Here is a 23,263-nt window from a genome sequence, read left to right as displayed (position 1 = left end):
ACTATTATTCTATGCTAAATTACTTCTAAATTATTTTTTTAAATACTTTTTTAAAAATGCCAAATCCCAAAACATAAAAACAGGACAATTGGAGCAAACAAACAAAAATGAAAAGATCACAAGAGGAAAAATATTTTGGGAAGTGGGATTATGCATTATCCCCCATAATATCACACATTTGTGTGTGCATTATATATTAAGTAATCTTACACTTCTGACTTTAAAAAAACAAAACAAATGAAACAACAATGAAGCAGTAGTACTACTTCATTTGGAGAAGTATGATTAAATCTCAGATATTAAAGAATATAAACCAGAGTTTTAACCCTAAATTTCTCCAGCTGGGCCATGTGATGCTCATACATCGCAGACAAGTTCATAGAGAGTCCTATTCTGCCATTGAAAACATGACATAGATGGGCATCTATGATCATGGGATATCCTCTACTCCTGAGCTGTTTAGAGCTTAGCTTCATAATAACCTCTTTGCTACTAGATCATAATGAGCTTCTAACAAGGCAGATTCCCATATAATTGAGTAGTTTAAGAAGTTTCCTCAACCTTTTGAGCTTGTTCTGACTTGATTTGATACATAGATTATGTATAGCCCCAGTTACTGAAGGACAGCATTGTTAAAGTCTTTGAGTGACCATTAAATGGTGAAGTAAAATGATTAAAAGAATAAAAATATTCATAGTACTAATCATAAATAATAGCAGCTGTAATTACCATTTATTAAGCTTGGTACTGGATTAGACATCTCTGGAATAAATTCTGTGAAGTCAATATTGCTATTTTTGTTTTACAGCAAACTTATTCAAGACCATACACTTTAAAGTGGCAGAATCAGGATTTAATCCCCACTTTTCTCTTACCATATAGCCATAAGCTTTAACCACTGTGCTTGCACCACAACATATAGCATCTGTATCTAGATTGATCTTACATGGCTTGTACCATTATCTTTGACTTAAGTAATATGTGTTATAATTTTTATTGTATTAAAATTTTACTACAAGTTGCCCTATTATGAATGCCATACAAACTGCTATCTTGGGCCATGTTCAAAAGATAAGAAGGCATTCCTTGGAAGAATATTTGGATCATTATAGAAGTAAGGGAAGCAGTGTTTCCAAAGCACATATAACTGCAGCCCAGTCCTGACTTTGCAGGCTGGAGTTTCAACATAGTGGCTGACTTTAGAATGAACTTCAAGTGCCGAGGCTACATCCCATGATACAGTTGATCAGAGCGACCATACACCTATTTGATAGTCAAGCCCTAGGTGCTGTCAGGAGGAAGATGACAAAAAGCAGCACCCAGCAATATTCTTTAGGGCTAAGAGTATTTATAATCTCTATTTCTATACTTTATTTCATGTGATCTAATGTTCTTTCTAGATGATGTATTTATTTTTTCGATGAGAGAACTGCAGCCATTAGTACTGTTACAAGAAAAAACATTTTGTTTTTCCTGTTTTATCAGATGATTCCCTTTAGACTTGCAATGTCATCCCAGTGGGCTTGGTTAATATAAAGTTAAGGGGCTTTTAAAATGTTTTCAGCAAGAATAAATTGGAATAACGTAGTTCGTGATGTTTGCTTTTACTCTATTATTTTTCATGTAATAAGATTCACTGAAGTTTTTTTTTAAATTGTCAATAAAATGCTATACGTCTTGCTATTCCAAGGAAATAGGTAAACTCATAATCTACCCAATAAGACTTGGCAGTAATTTTCTCAGAGATTTCATTTCTTCTGATGTTTTCTTGAACAACTTGCTTACCTACTAGAGCTTTTAAAAATATTATGCCTTCTCTCATAGACCTTAGGGAATAAATTGTACTTTATTTTCATGTCTCTGTACTGAGACCTAAAGTTGAATTGGATGCTTTTAAAATTGGCATTCCTCTCTACCATAATCTGGAAAATTTAGTGGTCTGTCACTCATTCTTTTCCCTCCCTCCCTTCCTTCCTTCCTTCTCCTCCTTCTCCTTCTTTCTCTTGTCGTGTCTTGTCTTGTTTTGTCTTGTCTCTTGTCTTTCTTTCATCTGTCTTTCTCAAAAGGTACAAAATTTTGTTCAGGTTTCTCAGATTCACAATGTAGGGAATGTTTAGTTGTAATATTTAGCTCACAAATTAAAACTATGCTCAAGGATTCTTCTGTATCTATGTTGCAGCAAGTTAAAATTGAGAATTTAGGTAAATGAAGGTAAGTAGTAGAATAGTGTGCGCGCGTGCGTGTGTGTGTGTGAGTGTGAGTGTGCATGTGTGTGTGCGTGCAGGGTGGAGGGGGTGCCCTTAATGACATTTACATAGGGAGAACCTCCTTCTTTTGCCTTCCTTTTAAGAAATTATTCAAAATTCGGATATTCAGGAAGACAGTTTGGCAGTTGTGGGCTACCTTTGAGACTCAGTTAATACACCTAGTGCCAACATTAGATAATGCAGTTTACAATTGGGACCATTTCATTTTGAGATCTTTTTTGCTTCTGATGGTAAAGAAAGAAAAAGCTGTTTATCCTCCTGCTATTCTTTCTCTGAGTATTGAGATTTGAGGCAACATGCAAAGGAAATAAGCAAAGTAGCCTAAGAAACCTATCTTTTCCAAATTCTTGGCTTTTGCTTCTTCACTTTAATTTATAAGTTCATTCAGTACTTTATTTTAGAGTAACTTTTATACTAATGATGACTTCAGGTTGTTTTGGTTTGGTTAATATTAGAGATTTTGGAAAATAGTAGTATATATTGTAGACATTTAGAAATATTATACCACAACAGTTCCTTGGAAGCTTTTAGTGTGCTGAAATGGCAGTTTAAAAATAAAATGGGAGATTGTATAGGAAGAATAAATGCACATTGCGAATTCCCAAGGGAGAAGGAAATAATCCCATGCCCTTTTCCACCTTTCTTTTAGCATGAAACAGTGTATACAGGACTAAGGTTCCATAAATACACCTTGGAAGAAACTTTAGTTGAAAATTATCTGTTTTCAGATAAATAATAATGTTTCCAAAGCTACTTCTGAAGTAGAGCTTAAAAAAATTAGTTGTGGTCCTGACACTTTAACAAATCAAACATTTTTGTATTTAATCCACTTTTTCTTTAATTCCAGGGTAATCTTTTTAAAGCATAGCTAACCAGACTGATAGCAACTAAATGATTTTTTAAAAAAATTTCTTTCAGCCCTAATACTTATTTATATGAGAGAAGATGCAGTAATTTATTTGGATTATATTTTTTGTCATATCATCCAGTATTTTTGCATAAGATACTACCTTTATAATTGCGTATCTCAATTACTAAGGTATGACCAGTTCTGGACATAGTTCAGGATACAGGGAAGCCTCTTTGCTGAGGATACATGGGGTGTATTATTTTATAATAGAAGAGCCATGTGGTCTTTTGGATTCAGATGAAAATAGGTATAAACACCACTGGTTTTTAATTAAGATTTGTTCCTTCCATTACTTTATGAACTGATCTAATCACTTTATTGCCTAGCTCTTCATAAAAGGGACATTATAAAGAAGTCCTGTTAAATTACTGCTAAAACAACATGACTATTGAATAAATATGAATTAATAATAACATCTGGAAGAATAATTTGGACTTTCACTTATTGAATAATAGACTTTTGAGTTGCACAATTTAATGTGATACTTAACTAGAGGGAAAGCCAGAATTTCAGATATAGAAGGAAGGAAGTAACTGTAGTATGTCCTAACTTGAAAAAAACATGTTTAATACTATAATTTTATACTTAAAAAGATATAAAAATCTACTTTATAATACCCACTATATGTCCATTTCACTCATTACCCTATACCTAGTGTGCCAAGCACAGGGCCTTATGTATAGTAAACAGCAAATGTTTATTTTCTGATATTAATGAATGATCAAATAAAGGAAAACTATATGGCTTAACAGAATCTTCTTCACTTATTTGTGTGTTCTGATGGTAGACTTTATTTTCTACTTATCGGACATTATCAAAGAGGAAAGAATGTCAGATTTTTGTATCTGTCAAACGGGTAACTTTAAAAAGACTGCAAAGTATTAGTCTAATAGGGAGAACATGGAATTGGGTGTCTTGATTTCTCACCCTTGCCCTCATGTTGTTAATTACTGTTATCCAAATTAGTTTTATCTTTAGTTTTTTTTCTTTCTTTTATTTGATTAATTGGGTAATGATACATTCTCTTCCCTTTTATCTATATAATAATGAGAGCCAAACAAGCATCCTTGTGAAAGTTTAAAGTCTTATTAAATATAAAGCCCTTTCTTTTTTGTTTAATTATTTTTTACAGGCTGCCTAAATTGTATCTTTGTGAATTCTGTCTAAAATATATGAAAAGTAGAACTATTCTACAGCAGCACATGAAGAAATGTGGTTGGTTCCATCCTCCTGCCAATGAGATTTACAGAAAGAATAACATATCTGTTTTTGAGGTAAAGTAGATGTTTAGTAGTTGTCTTCCTATACATTTCAAATATAGTGCCATCTGTTCTGTATCTAATCGTGCAACTTGGATTTTTTTTTGAAATGTTATTTTATTGTTGTTGACTTACTATTGAGTCAGAATTAGGCCAATACAAATGGTACTGAGTTCACAAACTTGATTTCAGTACAAATTATCTGTATTTCATTAAATCAAAGATATCAATTATAATTTATCTTCTTATTTTAGGTACCACTAAGACGGAAAAAGTACTGCTAATATGATTTATAAGTCTCTATTTTATTATAAAATGCCAACTGATTTTACATATGTTTAAATGTGATTAAATTATGTCTTAGCATCTATGAACTATGGCATTAAATGAAAAGCTTTCTATTGTTCTATTTAAAGGATTATTTTGTAGACGTATATTTAAGTAGCTGTAGTAAATCTTAATATATTTTCCTGACTTCATCATGATAATAGGACTTATGCTATGTCTGTGATTATTCTGTGTTGTTAGTAGTGGTTTTTAATTTCTTTATCTTCAGTTATGTGGTTTGATTGCCAAGTGTTAATTGAGTACCTGTGTTCAGTTCTGTTAATTACTAGAATTTACATGACTAGAATGATAGAATTTGAGATTGTCAGAATCTTTTCAGCCTCTCACTTTCCTGATCTTCCCTAAGCCTTTATTTTAGTTGCAGAATAGAGGAGCTCTTCACATTGGAGTGGGGGTCGAGGAGAGAAGGGTGTGGTGTACAGTACTATTTCAGAATACCCAAGAGCAAATTACTTCTCAACTTTCGCATATATTGGTGTATATTTTAAAAGTAGTAGTATTAAGTTACATATTGTTGAAGAGGTTTCAGTCTTGAAATGTCAATGTCTTAGAGTCTAATGTCTGACATTTTCATAAAAGAGCAAACTCAGGCAACTCCAAGAACAGAAGAGAGTTAGAAGCAATACAGCCTAGTGCTCCTGATCTTGGGCAACCCGAGTCCAAGAAATATCTCATTTGCCAGGTTGCTACCTAGGGAACCTGCTTGGTGCTTCTGACAATAGTTAATACTCCCTTAGGTAGCTTTATTTGGGGGTAAATCTGATCATGGCAGTCAGACTACATTGCTTCTGGCTGTTGGCACAGATTAGATTATAGTTATACCTTGTTCTGTTTATACATGTATTTTATAAGTAGTTGCATTTAGATCTTTTGTTATATTAAATACTTTAAAAAATGAATCAGATCAGCTTGCCATCCGAAGTATTCCTGCCTTCGATCTTGTTATAAAAGCAAAAAGTGCTGTTTTCAAAATGGCCCTCACCTCCTTGTCTACCTATTCATGCTTTGTCGAATATAGTATCATATCTGTTTAGTTGTCTTAAAACAGCAGATACTGTGATGCTGCCGTTTCAAGAGATAGCTTCCAGTTTCCAGTGTGTTCTGATCACTAACCACTCTTAGGCTGGACTATGGATACTCAGAGGTGCTTGTAACTGATGTGTATTATTCTGAAACTAAAGAGACACTCTGCTGACTATTTTGTTCTGTTTTTTCCTCTAGGTTGATGGGAATGTGAGTACCATTTATTGTCAGAACCTATGTCTCTTGGCAAAGTTGTTTCTTGACCACAAAACACTCTATTATGACGTGGAGCCATTTCTTTTTTATGTACTAACACAGAATGATGTCAAGGGCTGCCACCTTGTTGGCTACTTTTCTAAAGTAAGTATATCAGCTTAAAATTGGTTTGAATTCATATGTAAATCTGAAACAGTCTTTGCTGGTTCTCACTAGGATACAGCACCTTCCGGGTGCCATCTAGCTTTTTAGAAAGGAAAATAGAAGGAACATTCAGAAACATACTGAGTGCTAGAAGGTGCCTAGTAACATTCAACAGCCTGTATATACTCTCCTAGGAACATGAACTGCTGGTTATACTCAAGAGGAAAAGTGTTTAAACGACTTCTATTCTCATGGTGATAATAGAACTTGTGAAATAAACAGCCATTACCTCTCTTAGTTCTTTCTCAGTTTAAATCTTCTCTTCCTAATTTGAATTTTAGTCCTAGAAATAAGAATGCCACTTTTATTAAAGGATATTTTTCTCCTTCCTTTAATCTTCCATTCTCTTGGGGAGAAAAAAGTTTTCTTTTATAGTCAAACAATGTAAAAGATGTACTTTTATTTGAGCAAGCCTATTGTAAAATGTAAGTGCATAAAATGTAAGTGGAAAGTACTAGCTTTATAAGCAATCTGTTTTAATAGGCTATTTCAGTAGTTAAATGTAATTTAAAATATATTGCCTGGTTTTAAAAATGTATTTATACCTAACACTTTGGGACTAATTTTTCTAAAGTTAAGTACAGTTTATAGGGAGGTGGAACTGCTGTCCTATATATCGTCAGAAAAAGAAATAAACTGAAATAGTTGATGAATCTTCCCATTTCTAGAGTGCCACATTGACTCATCATTTGTAGCTTTGCAAATTGATGTTATTCAGATTCCTCTGCTCATCTTAGGCATCGATGTACTGTTTTTGAGTTGCAGATGGTGTTGGATGGCATCATTTTATTTTATAATTTTATTCTCCTGGGATAGCTGTTTTGTGGATAATGGCAGTGACTTAATATTGTCCAGTCTCCTCCCAGTGGGATATTTTTTTCTTGATGTGCATTGTTATTCCCAAAGGACCAAGGCTGTGGTTTTGACTGTTGGTCTTTGTTTCTTAATAATTAGCATTACTATTTAGTCTTACCAGCCTGTTGTTTTAAAACTTGGCTTCTGTTTTCTCCACCAGGAAAAACACTGCCAACAGAAATACAACGTTTCCTGTATAATGATTCTTCCCCAATACCAGCGTAAGGGCTATGGCAGGTTTCTCATCGATTTCAGTAAGGATATAACATAATTTCTCATTATCTCTTCCTGTGGAATATATATATGTAGTATTTAAAATTTTTGCAGTTGATTTATTGGTTGTCATGGTGCTGAATGGAACTTTAAAACCTAAAGTCATGAATTTGTTTTTCCCTTGGTTGGACATTAAATATTTTTAAAAAGCTAACATTGAATACCACCAACTTCTAAATGATCTATAGCACATTTCTTTTAAATTGCAACTGTTGATTTACAGTGGAACTTAGTTTTATATAGTACTTCCAACCACAACAATACTAAAAACATTGTATAACTACTTAAATTAGTACTAATAAAGAAATATAGCACCATTCTCTTTTTGTTACCCAAAATGTGTGCATCATTTTTTTAGTTACAGGCTCTACCTAGTGGTTAAAAATATGCAGTGCACCTTTAAAAATCTTAAAAAAAGTAAATGATACAGTAAATAATTTAATCTGAGCTAAATATTGAAAGCTAATGGTTCTAAAAAGGTCATTGTAGAACATGGATTTTTTACACATTGATAATCTTGCTTAGAAAGTAAATGTATGCAATAAATTTTATATTGATTATAACGTACTGATATTTGAGGGAACATTTTCTCAGATATTGCTGCTAATAATAATATTTTAAAAAAATATATTCAGAAATAATGGTTTAAACCAAGGATTTTGATAGAGGCAGTTCTTCTGAATAGCAGATGATTATATCACCAGTGTTAATTTTCATGTGGACCAATGAAGCTTATTCCACTTGGCATTAGACTATACTTCTGACCATTTCTTATTGGAATTATGTGCCATTGCTTATTTGGTACATTTTATTGGGCTTTTTGGAGTAGTAGTAGAAGGTGGCTCAGATTATTACCTTTAATATCAATATGTTTTGAAATAGGACTCATAACTGGACATGTTATACCATTAAATGACATAGTTAGGAGATATTTTTTTATGCTGATGAATCTTTTTTTTAATATACAAAAAACAATCTGTATGATTACAATATTTTTTCATTTACTTTTATAATGTGATTTATTTTCCCACATTACTGTTCCTAGACTGCTTTTAAGTTTTCTTCAGTGACTAGAAACATTTCTCCTGCTGTCTCCACTTTTGATACTTTCCCTTAGAATTTATGCCTTTCTTTTCCTGTTCTTGAGAGTCATGCACTAGACTAGAGAGGACAAAGTAATACTATCATACACTCACAGTGACACCCCATGCTGTTACCAAGAATTAGGGGGATAGGTAATTGTGAGGAGAACTTTGGTTGAAGTGAGAAATTGTCATTTAATTTACGCACAGAAGAACCACGTTTTTATTTTAATTCAAAGAAGAACCACAATCTTAATATGTAAGATTACATAAACACTAAGGCATTCTTTTGTGTTGTTCAGTTCAGATATAGCTGTTGCCATCTAGTGGTCCAATTAAAACATGCAAGGGTGATTTTCTACCACAATACATTAAATAAAAATCGTTATTACCTTGATCTTAACAAAGCCTGTTTATATGAAGTCCTGATTTTTAACAGTTTGAATATTTTAACAGTATGATTTATGTTAACTATAGGCAAAATAATACTAATCTTATGTTCAATGTATACAAATTATGTAATCTTCCTGCAAATTTGTTTTCAAATAATTTCACAATTCTGTTTTTTTTCCTTGAAGGAACTTACCTTTGAAATTATTATTGCCTGCAATACTTACAGCGGTTTTGGAAGAGGGGATTGTTATTTTGGTGAATTAGCCTGATTTAGGCTCTCTGACATATTTGTGATTTGGGGGTTTCTTTAGGTTATTTGTTATCAAAGCGTGAAGGCCAAGCAGGGTCTCCAGAGAAACCATTATCCGATCTAGGTCGTCTTTCCTACATGGCTTATTGGAAAAGTGTAATATTGGAGTGCCTTTATCACCAAAACGACAAGCAAATCAGCATTAAGAAGTTAAGTAAGTTGACTGGAATCTGCCCTCAAGACATTACTTCCACACTCCACCACTTAAGAATGCTGGACTTCCGTAGTGATCAGTGAGTATCACATCCCTTTGTATATCTTCGAAGAATAATTAGGTGGAAGTTTTTGGACCAGGAAGCCAAATTTTTGACGGAAGAACATAAACTAATATAAGTGGTACATCTGTTGATTTTCAGACATCATTTTTCTTTCTTTGATGTTTGATACTATTGACCATATTTTTTTAAACTGTCTTTTGTGGTCTTCTAACCTTTGAACCTAAGCTACTGAATCCTTTATTTTCTAGTATTGGGAGCTTCTTCAATTATAAAAACAATGCCAAATAAAATATACCCATGATTTATTTCCATATACATGGTACAAAACGACATATAGGTCAAAAGGAAGAACTCATCCTTTTCTCGAGTGGTTGGGAAAAGGTCACAAAGAAAGGAGGCATTTGAGCTAGAAATATGGAGGACAGGAGATCGATCGAGTTCAGGAAAGTAGCAGAAATTTCATAGGTGGCAAGTGTGAGGCAATAAATGGTTAAAATAACTTTATCCATTGCCATAGTAGAGCATGAAGTATTTAACTTCATATTTCTTAGCTATCTCTTGTGATGGCATCTTTCTGTATTTCATCTTCCCAGGTTTGCTATTGTTGAAGCATTTATCATCATCTCCAGGATTTTCTGGGGGTTATAGCTCCCTATTCATTGTTAGATACTCCTTGTACATCATTGATTGCTATAAACTTTTCTCTGGTTCCAGATTTGTGATTATCCGCCGGGAAAAACTTATTCAGGATCACATGGCAAAGCTTCAGCTGAATTTGCGACCTGTAGATGTAGATCCAGAATGTTTGCGCTGGACCCCTGTCATTGTCTCCAATTCTGTTGTCTCAGAGGAGGAAGAAGAGGAGGCTGAGGAAGGGGAAAACGAAGAGCCACAGTGCCAGGAAAGAGAGTTAGAGACAAGCGTAAGGACATGAGTAGTCTCTATTTTTGATGACAAAAGGATATATTTTTGGTTTTCATGAGTGTTCGTGATATTATATATGTATATAATGATATCCTTAACCAATACAGTAAATTCACATTAGAATTTCAGAGTTTATTTTAATGATAGAAATTTCAGGAGTACTGAGTTTTGTTTACTTAATTTGTACGTTTTTAAGCCTTGGATCATTAGGAGACCTTCAAATTTGTTATAATGTGTTATATGACTAAAAATTTCTTACCAGAGTGAAAATAAGCAGCTAAATTTTAGGCTTATTAGTAATAGAGGAATCTGAATTGAATCTTAACCTGACCATTGTTAAAAATGACATGAAGATACATTTTCCTTAAAATAAAACATTAAGGAATAATGTAAACATGTATGTTTTCAAAGAGAACACTAAATAGTTCAATAGGTTCCCAGATATCTTTAGCTGTTAAAGGGTGAAAACTATTTTATGGTTTTCAATATTTTTCTTCGTATAATGGATACCTTTTTTTTTAAAGTAGTCCTTTCCTTCTTTAAAAATCCGTGTCTTCCTTTGATAAGTATAAATAGTTTCATGTCCCTGTTTAATATAATTTAATTTTCAAAATGCAATTAAATATTCAGAATAAAAATAAATCAAAATAATTAAATTTTCTTTCATTGTTTTCAAATACCCTCTTTCTCTTGCTCATGCCCCAGAGCCCATTTCCTCTTCTCTGTTTATAAATTTTTATTTCTGAGAAATTTCATAAGCTATCTCATTTAACATTTATGGGAACAATATTCACTTTGTGGAAAATGGTATTGTGCAGTGGCTAACAGCACTATCTCTTGGGTCAGACTGTCTGGGTTTATATCCCAGCTTCTTCATTTGCTGTTGCATGACCTGGGCAAGTTACTTAAACTTTTTGTGCCTCAGTTACCACATTTGTAAAATGGCCATATAATTATAATATTTTATACAATCGTTTTGAAGCTTAGGCGAATACCTATAAAGCATTTAAAACAGTCCCTGACATAAAAGAAATACTCATGTTAGCTATTAAATAATAGTTTTCTTTTTTAAAACTCTGTTTTCTTAGTATTTAAAAGTTCAGAATAGATATTGCCAAATAAGACTGAAAAATTAACCAGCATGGTTTTATTTTCTAAAATCAGGCGGGAAAGTCTGCATCTCGGGAAAACAAAGAACAAGATTCTTATTCTTCAATAGAAAGTGAAAAGAAACCAGAAGTTACGGCACCAGCCAGTTCTACACGTTTGAACAAACAAGTCCTTCCCCGTGATAGTCTTCCTGCAAATAATCAGCCATCTCGGAGAGGCCGCTGGGGAAGAAAGAACAGAAAAACCCAGGAACGTTTTGGTGATAAAGATTCTAAACTGCTCTTGGAAGAGACATCAACTCCTCAGGAACAATATGGAGAATGTGAGGAAAAATCAGAGACCTCTCAAGAACAATACACCGAAAGTGAGGAACAGTTGGCAGCCTCTCAGGAGCAGCCAAGCCAGGATGGGAAGCCAGACATTCCCAAAAGAAGACTAAGTGAGGGGGTTGAGCTATGGCGAGGACAGCTAAAGAAAAGCCCTGAGGCTCTGAAGTGTAGGTTACCAGAAGGCAATGATAGACTGCCCCGTCGCTATAGTGATGGTGATAGGGCTCTCCTTAGGGGCTTCAGTGAGAGTAGTGAGGAGGAAGAGGAGCCAGAAAGTCCTAGATCAAACTCACCACCAATTCTTACAAAGCCCACATTAAAGCGAAAGGTAAGACATTCCTTGATGTCTTCTATTCCTCCACTTGCAGCTTATTATATACATGTGTTCTGTCCTAGAGTTCTGAAAAAGTAAATATAGAAATTCTTAGTGTGCTTTTTTTAAAACTTTAAGCCTCAATATATTGTTCCCAGGGAGCATCTGAAATGTGTATATGACTTCTTTGGTTAGTGGGAATTAACTTAGAAGTCATAAACTTATTTAAGGGCTGACTGTTTTTCAGGTTGCTGGTTTGATGTTTAAATCATGACTTTTAGGGATATTAAAAATATTTTTATTTTTATTTATTTTTTGGAATCAAAAGGGAAGTTTATTAGAAAAGAGATAACACTACACAGAGTATGGTCTCCTCTCAGAGACAGAGTGGAACAGTGAGAGACAGAGGAAAGGCACTGAGAGGAGCCTAAAAATATTTTTAAAGTGTGTACAAATTAGAAATCTTTCTGTTAGAAAAGGAGGGGAAAGTATTACCCAGTTGCATGGAAAGTGGACATATATTGGGATACTCAGAGTGAAGCCATTCATCTTATCTTGAGCGGTACTATTTTCCCTACACTCTCTCCTCCCTTCTTTCTCCCCTTCAGTCCTCCAGTGTTTGACTTGTTTTAAAAATATTGTCTAAAATATATTTTATCATCGTTCAAAGTTTGAATGATAGCCCGTTTGTTATTAAATGCTGAGCGATGATGATAGTGAGTTCTTTTAAACTGTGTATCAGAAATATTTCAGGCAATGGAGTGAACTTTAAGCATTGCCACGAGCCAGCCAGACTGAAGTATGTCAGCTCTCTGGATGAGCCACCTTGTAGTAGTAGGGTGATAGCTTTCATCCAAAGTAATGAAATTGTTCATTTCCTTGTCAGACCCTTAAAAAAAAAAGGTAGTGCTATTTATATAAAAAAAAAAACAACAAAAATATCCTCTTAATTTTAGAAGTTTTAGATTTGTAGAATTATTGCAAAGAAAGTACAGAGAATTCCTGTATTCCCCACACCCAGTTTCCCCTATTATTAACCTTTTAGGTTGGTATGGTACATTTGTCACAAGTAGTAAACCAGTATATTGATATATTATTAACTAGAGTCCATACTTTATCTAGATTTCCTCAGTTCTCCCTAATGTCCCTTTTCTGTTCCAGGATCCTATTCAGCATAACACATTACATTTAGTAGTCATGTCTCCTTAGGCCCCTCTTGATTGTAATAGTTTCTCGGACTCCTTTTCTTGATGAGCTTGAAAATTTTGAGAATGTCCCTCATGATATTAGAATGGGGTAATGTATTTTTGGGAAGAAGACCACAGAGGTAAAATACCAATTTCATCACATCATATAAAGGATATCTACCATCAGTATGTATCTATATACCAAATACAGGGGTGTTTAGTATGAATATGACTTTTCACTATCGATGCTAACCTCCATCACCGGGCTTAAGGTTGTGTTTGTGAGGTTTTTCCACTGTAAAGTTTCTTCTTTTTTCTCCTTTTCCTTACTGTGCTCTTTGGAAGGAAGTCACTGTCCACATTCCATCCTTAAGATATGAATACCTGTGTAGAATACCTGTATTTATGTGCAGAATACCTGTGTTGATGTAGAATTCAGCTTGGGATATTTATCCATTCTCCCCCATCTGTTTATTCATTCAAGCATTTATTTATGTCAGTATGAACTCTTAGATTTTTACTTTATACTTTGAGTTATAACCCAATACTACTACTTTATTTAATTTGTTGTTCAAATTCTTCAAGCTTTGGCCATTAGCAGTCATTTCAGTTTTGCATCTGTGTCCCTTTAATTCCCATGCCCTCATCATTGTAAGCTTTTATGTTTCTTTTGAACACTTCCTTACTTTCTGGTACAAGATATTCCAGGTCCATCTTATATATTTCATACCCCAATCCTCGAATCAGTTATTTCTCCAAAAAGCAGGGACATGTTTAATCTAGTTTAAAAATTGTATTCTCAACTAGAAAGACTAGTAAATTTGAAGTGGAGAAAAATTGAACTCTTGACTAACTCTACTATTCATTACGTGTCCATGAAGACAATATCTTTGCCATCCTAGGCCTATTTTGCCTATTTATTTTCTTGTGTAAAAAGAGTAACATTGTAACAAGCAGTGAGATCAAATGCAAGTACTTTTGAAGTCCTTGAAGAAATTCACTTGACTGGGAGTCAGAGACTATATTTTGTAAACATTTCTATACTGACTAGATTTGTGACCTTAAGCAAATCCTGTAACCTTTCTGGCCTCTGTAGAATGAGGCCATTGGATTAGATCATTCCTGGTGCTATCTATTGTGTGATTTAAGGTATTATGTCAACCCTAGTACAAAATTGTTCCTAATGTACCAAGTTCCAATAACGGAATGATTCTACTTTTGAAATGCTTCACTGACATCAAGTAACTACATATTGGGTCCCTATTTCTGCATTCTAGTATAACTCTTATGGATAGCTCATGAAAATGGCATACAGCTTTCGGATAGTTCTACTGACCTTTATAGTAGAACTATGAGACAAACAGAAAGTATTTTATTTTTTTTCTTGAAAAGAAAAGTTAAGGGACCAGCCTATGTGTCATTTCAGAATTGAAATATCTCCCTAGGGTGTTTAACTGAACTGTTAATAAGGGAATTATGATATCTGCTCTTCTGGTATGCCTGCCAATTTTTTATGAAGATGTATTCAGTTATCCAACATCTTTGTATCTATGATACATTATGTATAATATCTTACTATAATATTTTGAAATACTATTTAAAATATCTTTTGGCAAACAGCAACCTTAGTTTATATGTGCTAAATCTGTCAGGTTTAAAAACTTTTAATCATGTTATTAGTAGAAATGACAGTGTTCATTACTGTAAATAAAATAGTTTCCTTCTCTTTTAAATAGAAACCAATTCTTCACCGAAGAAGGAGAGTCCGAAAGCGCAAACACCACAATAGCAGTGTGGTCACGGAAACTATTTCTGAGACTACAGAGGTATTAGATGAACCTTTTGAAGACTCTGACTCTGAGAGGCCGATGCCAAGATTAGAACCCACGTTTGAGATTGATGAAGAGGAAGAGGAAGAGGATGAAAATGAACTCTTCTCCAGAGGATACTTCCGTCATTTGTCCTCACAGGATGTTCTCAGGTGTCGATCCTCTTCTAAGAGGAAGTCTAAAGATGAAGATGACGATGATGACGAGTCAGATGATGCTGATGGTATGTTGTACAGAACTTTTGCTTATTGTAGTTTTACTATTTTTAAACGTACAGAAGTGATAGCTGTAAACCTTTCAACAAAAAAGCTGAAAAATGAGCACAACTACTAAGCAAGTAAAGGATGACTTGTAATCTCTAAAAATTTGTGTCAAGTGTATTCACCCTCATTTTCTCATTTATTTCTGTCTTTAAAGTTGCTTTTTTCTAGTTTCCTTTTCAACTTGGAACCTATTTTTGCCTCTGCAGAAAATATCTTGCTGTTAGGAAATCGTTCTTTTTTGTCCATTATTCGAATCTTTAGTTAATAGGTAGATTAGATTTAGCATCAAGAAGATATTTAAGTTATAACTCTTTACTAGAATGTTCACTACACAGACTTAGTCTGTTTTACTAATTGTAGTTTGCTGAGTGCTTAATATAGACACTCAAGTAAATATTGTTAAATGAATAATTCTAAGAATATGGTTCTTAAATAAGATCAGATTCATGTAATTTGGACTGACTTCAAATCTGTTTAGGAATCTTTCCCAAATAATCTCTCTAATGTTTTACTCAATTAGTAGTAAATTTCTAATAAAAATGGTAATAGTACCTCAAAATAGGTTAAATTTTATGGGATAGCTAAAAATTCAATGATTTACTTTTAAAATAGTCTCTTTTTTCATTTCTCTTTAGAAATAAACAAACTGGGACTCATATATGAGCTGGGTCAGCCACTAGTCATTTGCATCCTAGCCTAAAGTTTTTGCTGTTGTATCATGCTGCCTGTATCTGCAGTGTTTGCCTTGCATCGGATCAAACTGAGTGTTTTTACTTTGCTGGGTGAATTTGAAGAAATCTAGTTGTCCACCATTGGTACACATAAACGAGTAGCTTTTATGTATTAACTCATTGAGCTTTTTATTCTCCTTTTAAAAATAAATTCACTCAGTTTCAGATCTAGTGGATAACTTGCATTGTCTCCATTCTCATATATTTATAAAATAAAGTTTTAATAAAGTGATAAGGTGACTGAGTTCTTTAGTTTATACTGAATGATTTTCCAAGTTGTATTGTGTTATATTTTGAGATATATAACTAGGAAACTAAAATTTTGTTTTATAAATTTGGCACTTTAGTAGAATTCTAACTTGCATCATTATAGACTAAAATAGTATTCTGTAAGTTTCTGTTGAGTTGGACAAATTTTCTCTGATACAGCTATTTCCTTTATTTTTAAGTTATTACTGCTAAATATACCTTTTCAACTTTCTCCCCCAAATCCTATTCTTGCCTTGGTTTTCTTCCCTTTAAAAATTAATGGGAAATGTGAATGTACTTAATGCCACACCAAATTATACACCTGAAATGGTTAAAATGGTAGCTTTTATGCTATGTATATTTTACTAGAGTTTTTAAAACTAGAAAAAAATTAACAGGGAGAAAATAATGCTAATATTAAATTTATTTCTAATAAATCATTGTCATTAGGGCTTCAGCTTTTTTTTTCAGGTCAGTATTTGTCCAGGATTAAATGCCTTGTAGCTATTCCCATACAAACACAACATTGACTGAGGATTGCTTGATCATGGCCTGGAGTAATTGGCTCATGAAATAACGATTTTGTGGAAATTAAGAAAACCAGAGTGGTAAAATAAATTCAAACAAAAAAAGAAATGAGCTGATTTATAGCTTACACAATAAAGGCAACTTGTCTAAAGTAGTTGTAATAACTACTTAGTATCTGCATCTTTATAAAGTTTATCTCCATGTTATGGATGATGAAAGTGAATCTTAGAATAACTCTCCAAAGCCATGCAGTTGGTGATGATAAACTTGAACTGGTTTTAACACCTTGTAGTAGATGGTAATAGAATGTTGACCAGCATTCTTTCACTGTTCCGCCATTTCATTTGATGTCATTAATTAGGTTTCTCCTTTAGATTCTTGAAAATGAAGACAGTCAAGAGTTTTATGAAATTATTTCTGTTGTACACACTAACTTCAGAAAAAGGCACTAGAAAATATAAGATCTTATACCCTATTTTATTTTTTTTGTCCTTCCTATACAGACACTCCTATCCTAAAGCCAGTATCTCTCTTGAGAAAATGTGATGTGAAGGATTCTCCACTTGAGCCAGATACATCTACACCTATGAAAAAGAAAAAGGGATGGCCCAAAGGCAAGAGCCGCAAACCAATCCACTGGAAGAAAAGACCTGGTCGCAAACCGGGATTTAAGTTAACTCGGGAAATCATACCCATTTCTACTCAAGAATGCATTGTTGAGTCCATTGTTCCTATTCCTAAAACTGGACGCAAACCCAAAATTCAAGAGAATGAAGAAACTGTTGAATCAAAAGAAGACTTGGCTTTAACTGAAGAAAGGAAGGAAGAGGAGGAGATGCATGTGGAAACAGAAGAGGTTGAAGAGGGAGAAGAAGAAGATACAACCAGCAGCGAGGTTAGAGCGGCTTCTCCGGCAGATAGCAGCAACAGTCCCGAGACAGAAACGAAAGAACCTGAGGTAGAGGAGGAAGAAGAGAAACCCCGTATCTCAGATGAGCAGAGGCAATCTGAGGAAGAGCAACAAGAACTGGAAGAACAGGAGCAAGAGGAAGAGGATGAAGTGGCTGTAGAGCTAAATCAGAATGAAGACCATGATGCAGATGATGAAGATGATGGTCATCTGGAATCTACAAAGAAAAAAGAGCTAGAGGAGCAGCCTGTGAGAGAAGATGTCAAGGAGGAACCTGGTGGTCAGGACTCTTTTTTAGATATGAATATGCAGAGCAATAGGGAGAATATAAAGGATAAAGATGAAACAGAACCAGATTCTGAAGAGGAACAGACTTCCCATGAAACATCCGTGGTATCAGAGCATATGCCGGGGTCTGAGGATGATCATGAAGAAGATTCAAACTCTAAAGAAGAATTAATTGAGTTAAAAGAGGAAGAAGAGATTCCTCATAGTGAGCTGGATCTGGAAACTGTGCAAGCCGTGCAGTCTTTGACTCAAGAAGAAAGCAATGAGCATGAGGGCGCCTATCAGGACTGTGAAGAGACACTTGCAGCTTGTCAGACCCTGCAGAGTTACACCCAGGCTGATGAAGACCCTCAGATGTCGATGGTTGAAGACTGCCATGCTTCAGAACATAATAGTCCAATATCTTCTGTTCAGTCTCATCCCAGCCAGTCAGTTCGTTCAGTTAGCAGCCCCAACGTGCCTGCCCTCGAAAGTGGTTACACCCAGATCAGCCCGGAACAAGGATCCCTGTCCGCACCCTCTATGCAGAACATGGAGACCAGCCCCATGATGGATGTGCCTTCTGTATCAGACCACTCTCAGCAGGTGGTGGACAGTGGATTCAGTGATCTGGGCAGCATTGAAAGCACCACAGAAAACTATGAGAACCCTAGCAGTTATGATTCCACCATGGGTGGCAGCATTTGTGGGAATAACTCTTCCCAGAGCAGCTGCTCCTATGGTGGGTTATCATCCTCCAGCAGCCTCACCCAGAACAGTTGTGTTGTCACTCAGCAAATGGCAAATATGGGCAACAGCTGCAGTATGATGCAGCAGAACAATGTCCAGCCTGCTGCCAACTGCAGCATTAAGTCACCTCAGAGTTGTGTGGTGGAGAGGCCTCCCAGTAACCAGCAGCAGCCTCCACCACCACCACCACAGCAGCAGCAACAGCAGCAACAACAGCAGCAGCAGCAACCAGCACCACAGCCTCCACCACCCCAGCAGCAGCAGCCGCAGCTTACAGCAGCCGCCGGCAGCAGCAGCAGCCACCCGCCGCCACGCAGCCACCACCTCAACCCCAGCAGCCTCAACCTCCACCCCACCCCAGCAGCAGCCGCCCCTGTCACAGTGTAGTATGAACAACAGTTTCACTCCAGCGCCTATGATCATGGAGATTCCAGAATCTGGAAGCACCGGGAACATCAGTATCTATGAGAGGATTCCAGGTGATTTTGGTGCCGGCAGCTACTCTCAACCGTCAGCCACCTTCAGTTTAGCCAAGTTGCAGCAGCTGACTAACACCATTATGGACCCTCATGCCATGCCTTATAGCCATTCTCCTGCTGTGACTTCCTATGCAACCAGTGTTTCTTTGTCCAATACAGGACTGGCTCAGTTAGCTCCATCTCATCCATTAGCTGGGACCCCTCAAGCACAAGCCACCATGACACCGCCCCCAAACTTGGCATCCACCACCATGAACCTCACGTCACCTCTGCTCCAGTGCAACATGTCTGCCACCAACATTGGCATTCCTCACACTCAGAGGTTGCAAGGGCAAATGCCAGTCAAGGGGCACATTTCCATCCGCTCCAAATCCGCACCGCTGCCCTCTGCAGCTGCTCATCAGCAGCAGCTGTATGGCCGCAGCCCACCAGCGGTCGCTATGCAGGCTGGCCCTCGTGCATTGGCTGTTCAGCGTGGCATGAACATGGGGGTTAATTTAATGCCAACCCCTGCCTATAATGTCAATTCCATGAATATGAACACCTTGAACGCCATGAACAGCTATCGAATGACACAGCCCATGATGAACAGCAGTTACCATAGTAACCCTGCCTACATGAACCAGACAGCACAGTATCCTATGCAGATGCAGATGGGGATGATGGGGAGCCAGGCCTATACCCAGCAGCCTATGCAGCCAAACCCTCATGGAAACATGATGTACACTGGCCCCTCCCATCACAGCTACATGAATGCTGCTGGTGTGCCCAAGCAGTCACTCAATGGACCTTACATGAGAAGATGAGCAAGATGAACTTGCAATGAAAAACTTAAATATATATAAATAAAGGAACCTTTTATACTGACAAACCAGAGAAAAATGGACCTTTTTTCCAGTTAAATATTGCTGTAGATTTAGAGGAATTTTTCTTTGGTTTATTTTATTTTTTAGAAAACCTGGTCTTTTTGGGGTTCATTTTGTTCTGGGTTTTGGTTTTCTTCACAATCTTGAACATTTTACAATAGAACTCATCTAAAAACGGATTTGGGGATAGGGGAAACATGCACAAAAATCTTTTCATAATTAAGAAGAGCCTTACTTTCTTTACATACCACATGGACAGAATTTGTGTATAAGTGAAATATCTTTATTTTATTTTAAGATGTATGTTTCCCCTCACTGTTTGCAGCTCCCAATGTTGTCATTTTTAAATGTTATATATACATCTCGAGGGTTAACCAGACCCTCTCCTCCAAACCCAACCTTTCATTTCCTACTTCATTCCAGCAGGAGGCACTTATGGGAGACTCGGACGGGGACATGGAGAACAACCCAAGCTCCTTAAACTTATTATTATTGTTAATATTATTATTATTATTATTAATAAAGTGAGGCAGGAAAATGCTTCTCCTTTTAAAATCCCCTCCACTCCCTATACACACACACACCTCTTGAAACCTTTCCCCAAGAATGTTTCTTTATAGATGGACTTCACTGAAATGTTTGTCTTTCTTAAATCAAGTGTAATATAATTATTATTATTATTTTTTACGATTCCCACTCAGCACTCAGAGACACAAAAATACTGTAAGTCTCAATGAACAGCAGAATCTCAGAGGAAAGCTGTTTGCAATCCTAATTTAGCCTTGGATGAATAGAGATGGTCAATTAACAATCAAAAAGAGGAAATTAACCTCTTGTTTTTTACCACCTGGTGAATCAGCCATAATGCCCATATTCCATGCAGCCTCTTGTTTTTAGTATGTACTTTGAGATGCTAAGGGTCTTGATTCTTGAGCCTTTGACTCTGATTAAACTCAAACAGCAGTCCCCAGTGATTAGCCTCTTACATTCTTATTCTTACATAGTGTTGGTGGATGACTGTACATGTCAGTGATTTGAAAATACCTGACGAACTTTTGACACTGTTTTATGTTGGAAGAGATGACACAGAGTGTGTGTCTTAAAGGAGATCATGGTGTGAGCTTTATAGCTACTTAAATGATACATAACCTCTAGTCTTCATTTGTCTTTTGAGATCCTGAGTTCACCCCCTGTGAATCAGAGTGCACCAGCCCCTCTCCTGTGAGTGGCTGAAGAGAAGAAGGATAAATCAACCACCAGCATAGAAGGGCATATCTGGACAGCAGGGTTTTTACAGGTTCCTATGTTACCAGTTCCATTCTCTTTTCTCTTGTGCAGCCAGTTTGCCCATTCTCTTCTTGTTACTTGCTCCAGGGATAGGTAAAAAATATATATATATATTCCATCATTAGAAGATGGAAACTATTATACCACTTGGTATGTGCAAATATCCAAAAGGGGGAAGTACTGCTTAAAGAAATACCTATAAGCATTAAATTCTCTCCTTTATTTGTACATTTTATATAGATAAATTTTTGAAGTACTAATTAGGCATTAAATTTTTCAAATGCACAGGTTTGTTGTTTTTTTTAATACACTTTAATTGACTTTCTCAATTAAATGTGTTAGGTAGGAAAAGGCAGAATTCCACATCTTACCGCTATCAATTCTGAGCATGTGCAAGGCTATGTAGGACCCAGTTTCTCTGTATATACTATTCCAGTTCCCAATCATCTATGTAGAAAGTGCACTGTGCTGCCCTCTCCTACATCTTCAGCTATGTCATTGCTTCCTGGTTGGGGTGGGGGTGGGGTGGGTCGGGAGGGAAGTATATTGGGAGGAGGGTGGGTTAAGGCAGAAGGAGAAGCTGTTGAAATGAGGGCCGTGAATTCAGTTTCTGTTGGTTTGCGGTTGTGTTTGGTTTTGTTTCTTTCCTTTAAAAAAAAAAAAAATTCAATCGGGCAGCTCCCTTTTTCCACAAGCCTTTTTGTGACTGTAGAACTATTGTAGAGAAAATGTTCTTTTCTATATTATAAAAGAAATTATCCAACACAGTAATATTGGTACCTGTCATTTTTTCACTTCTGTTTAAAAAAAATGTATTTTTAGCAAAGTAACTTGGGTAATCTTCTAAAAAAGAAATTTAAAAACTCACTGTTAGTGACTTTGATGCCTTTTAAAATAAGAGCTTTTTCATTTCATTCCATCTTTAAAATTTTTTATCTTTGTTGTAGAATATTAAAAACTATTTTAAGAAAGATAAAATTCTCTTTAAAGAGATCTCTAGAGTGTGTGAATAGAGCTCCAGATGCCTCTAAAAGCCGCATGTACAAATGAAGCTAAGTCTATTCCTGTCTGTTTATATTTGCTTTTCCTGTTTTGTAACCTCTTTGTACTTTGTTCATGGTGACTTGTAAGCTAAGGGGAAGGGGTGCCTAGATGCCTTTGTATTTCTCCATGTCATGCGCTCCTGGGCCAGTTGGTCTCCCTTCCTCTCCTTGTATGTAATATCACTTTTTTTTCCCCTTTCTAGCAAGTACTTTCAAAAGAACTCTGTACATTTTAACATAAAAAAAAATAAATTATGTTGAGCCATTTTGGATGTCTGTCTTGCATGTGGAATTTTTCTCCCTTCCAAATATTTCAGACTCTCCAATTCTTTTCTATACATACTTAACAAATATTAATTAGCCTTTTCATGTTCCTCTTTATATATAGCAAGTATAAGTTCATGACCTTTGCTTCGAAATTCCAGTTTTCAAATATATATATGTGTGTTTAAATGCCAACAATATAGATGGCTTTTAGTTTTCCAAAGAAAATGGTATTATAACCTCATTTTGAAATTTTTAAGGAAATCAGTTGAAAACCTTATAAAGGGATTGTGATTCTTCCAATCGAAGAAAGGAAATACAGTTGTAATAATAGATAGCCCTTTGACTTGAAACAAAGCAGTGTTTTTCTCACCTCAGTTTACCTGATTATGTAATCTAGGTAGCTTTTCCAGAAATCAAGGCCCTGAATAGTGATGATATTTTTTGATGTTTTCTCAGTTACTGTACTTACCTATTATTTCGAATTTTGAATAAAAGGCAGATTCCAGAAAATTTGATTTAGCTTTGGAAAACTGGCATCTTCTTGGGGTAGAGAGGTGAAGCAGGTAAAAGTTT

The 23,263-nt window shown here is 35.6% G+C and overlaps 1 protein-coding gene across 1 annotated transcript in view; it reads left to right on the top strand.

The window, feature by feature from the left end:
• Window positions 1-22,695, top strand: part of KAT6A (lysine acetyltransferase 6A) — a 98,110-nt gene extending 75,415 nt beyond the window's left edge. The window contains 10 exon segments of the mRNA XM_039853656.1: window positions 4,310-4,451; window positions 6,006-6,167; window positions 7,243-7,336; window positions 9,142-9,373; window positions 10,073-10,280; window positions 11,447-12,049; window positions 14,958-15,273; window positions 17,325-19,016; window positions 19,019-19,096; window positions 19,099-22,695. Coding sequence (XP_039709590.1) covers window positions 4,310-4,451; window positions 6,006-6,167; window positions 7,243-7,336; window positions 9,142-9,373; window positions 10,073-10,280; window positions 11,447-12,049; window positions 14,958-15,273; window positions 17,325-19,016; window positions 19,019-19,096; window positions 19,099-20,033 — 4,462 coding nt within the window. The 3' untranslated portion in view covers window positions 20,034-22,695.
• The last annotated feature ends 568 nt before the right edge of the window (window positions 22,696-23,263 follow it).

Source organism: Pteropus medius, unplaced genomic scaffold (assembly GCF_902729225.1).
Source record: "Pteropus medius unplaced genomic scaffold, Ma_sr-lr_union100, whole genome shotgun sequence".
In the NCBI taxonomy this organism is placed as follows: Eukaryota; Metazoa; Chordata; class Mammalia; order Chiroptera; family Pteropodidae; genus Pteropus; species Pteropus medius.
Note: the sequence above shows the minus strand (reverse complement) of the source record. Positions and strands in the feature narration are given on the sequence as shown.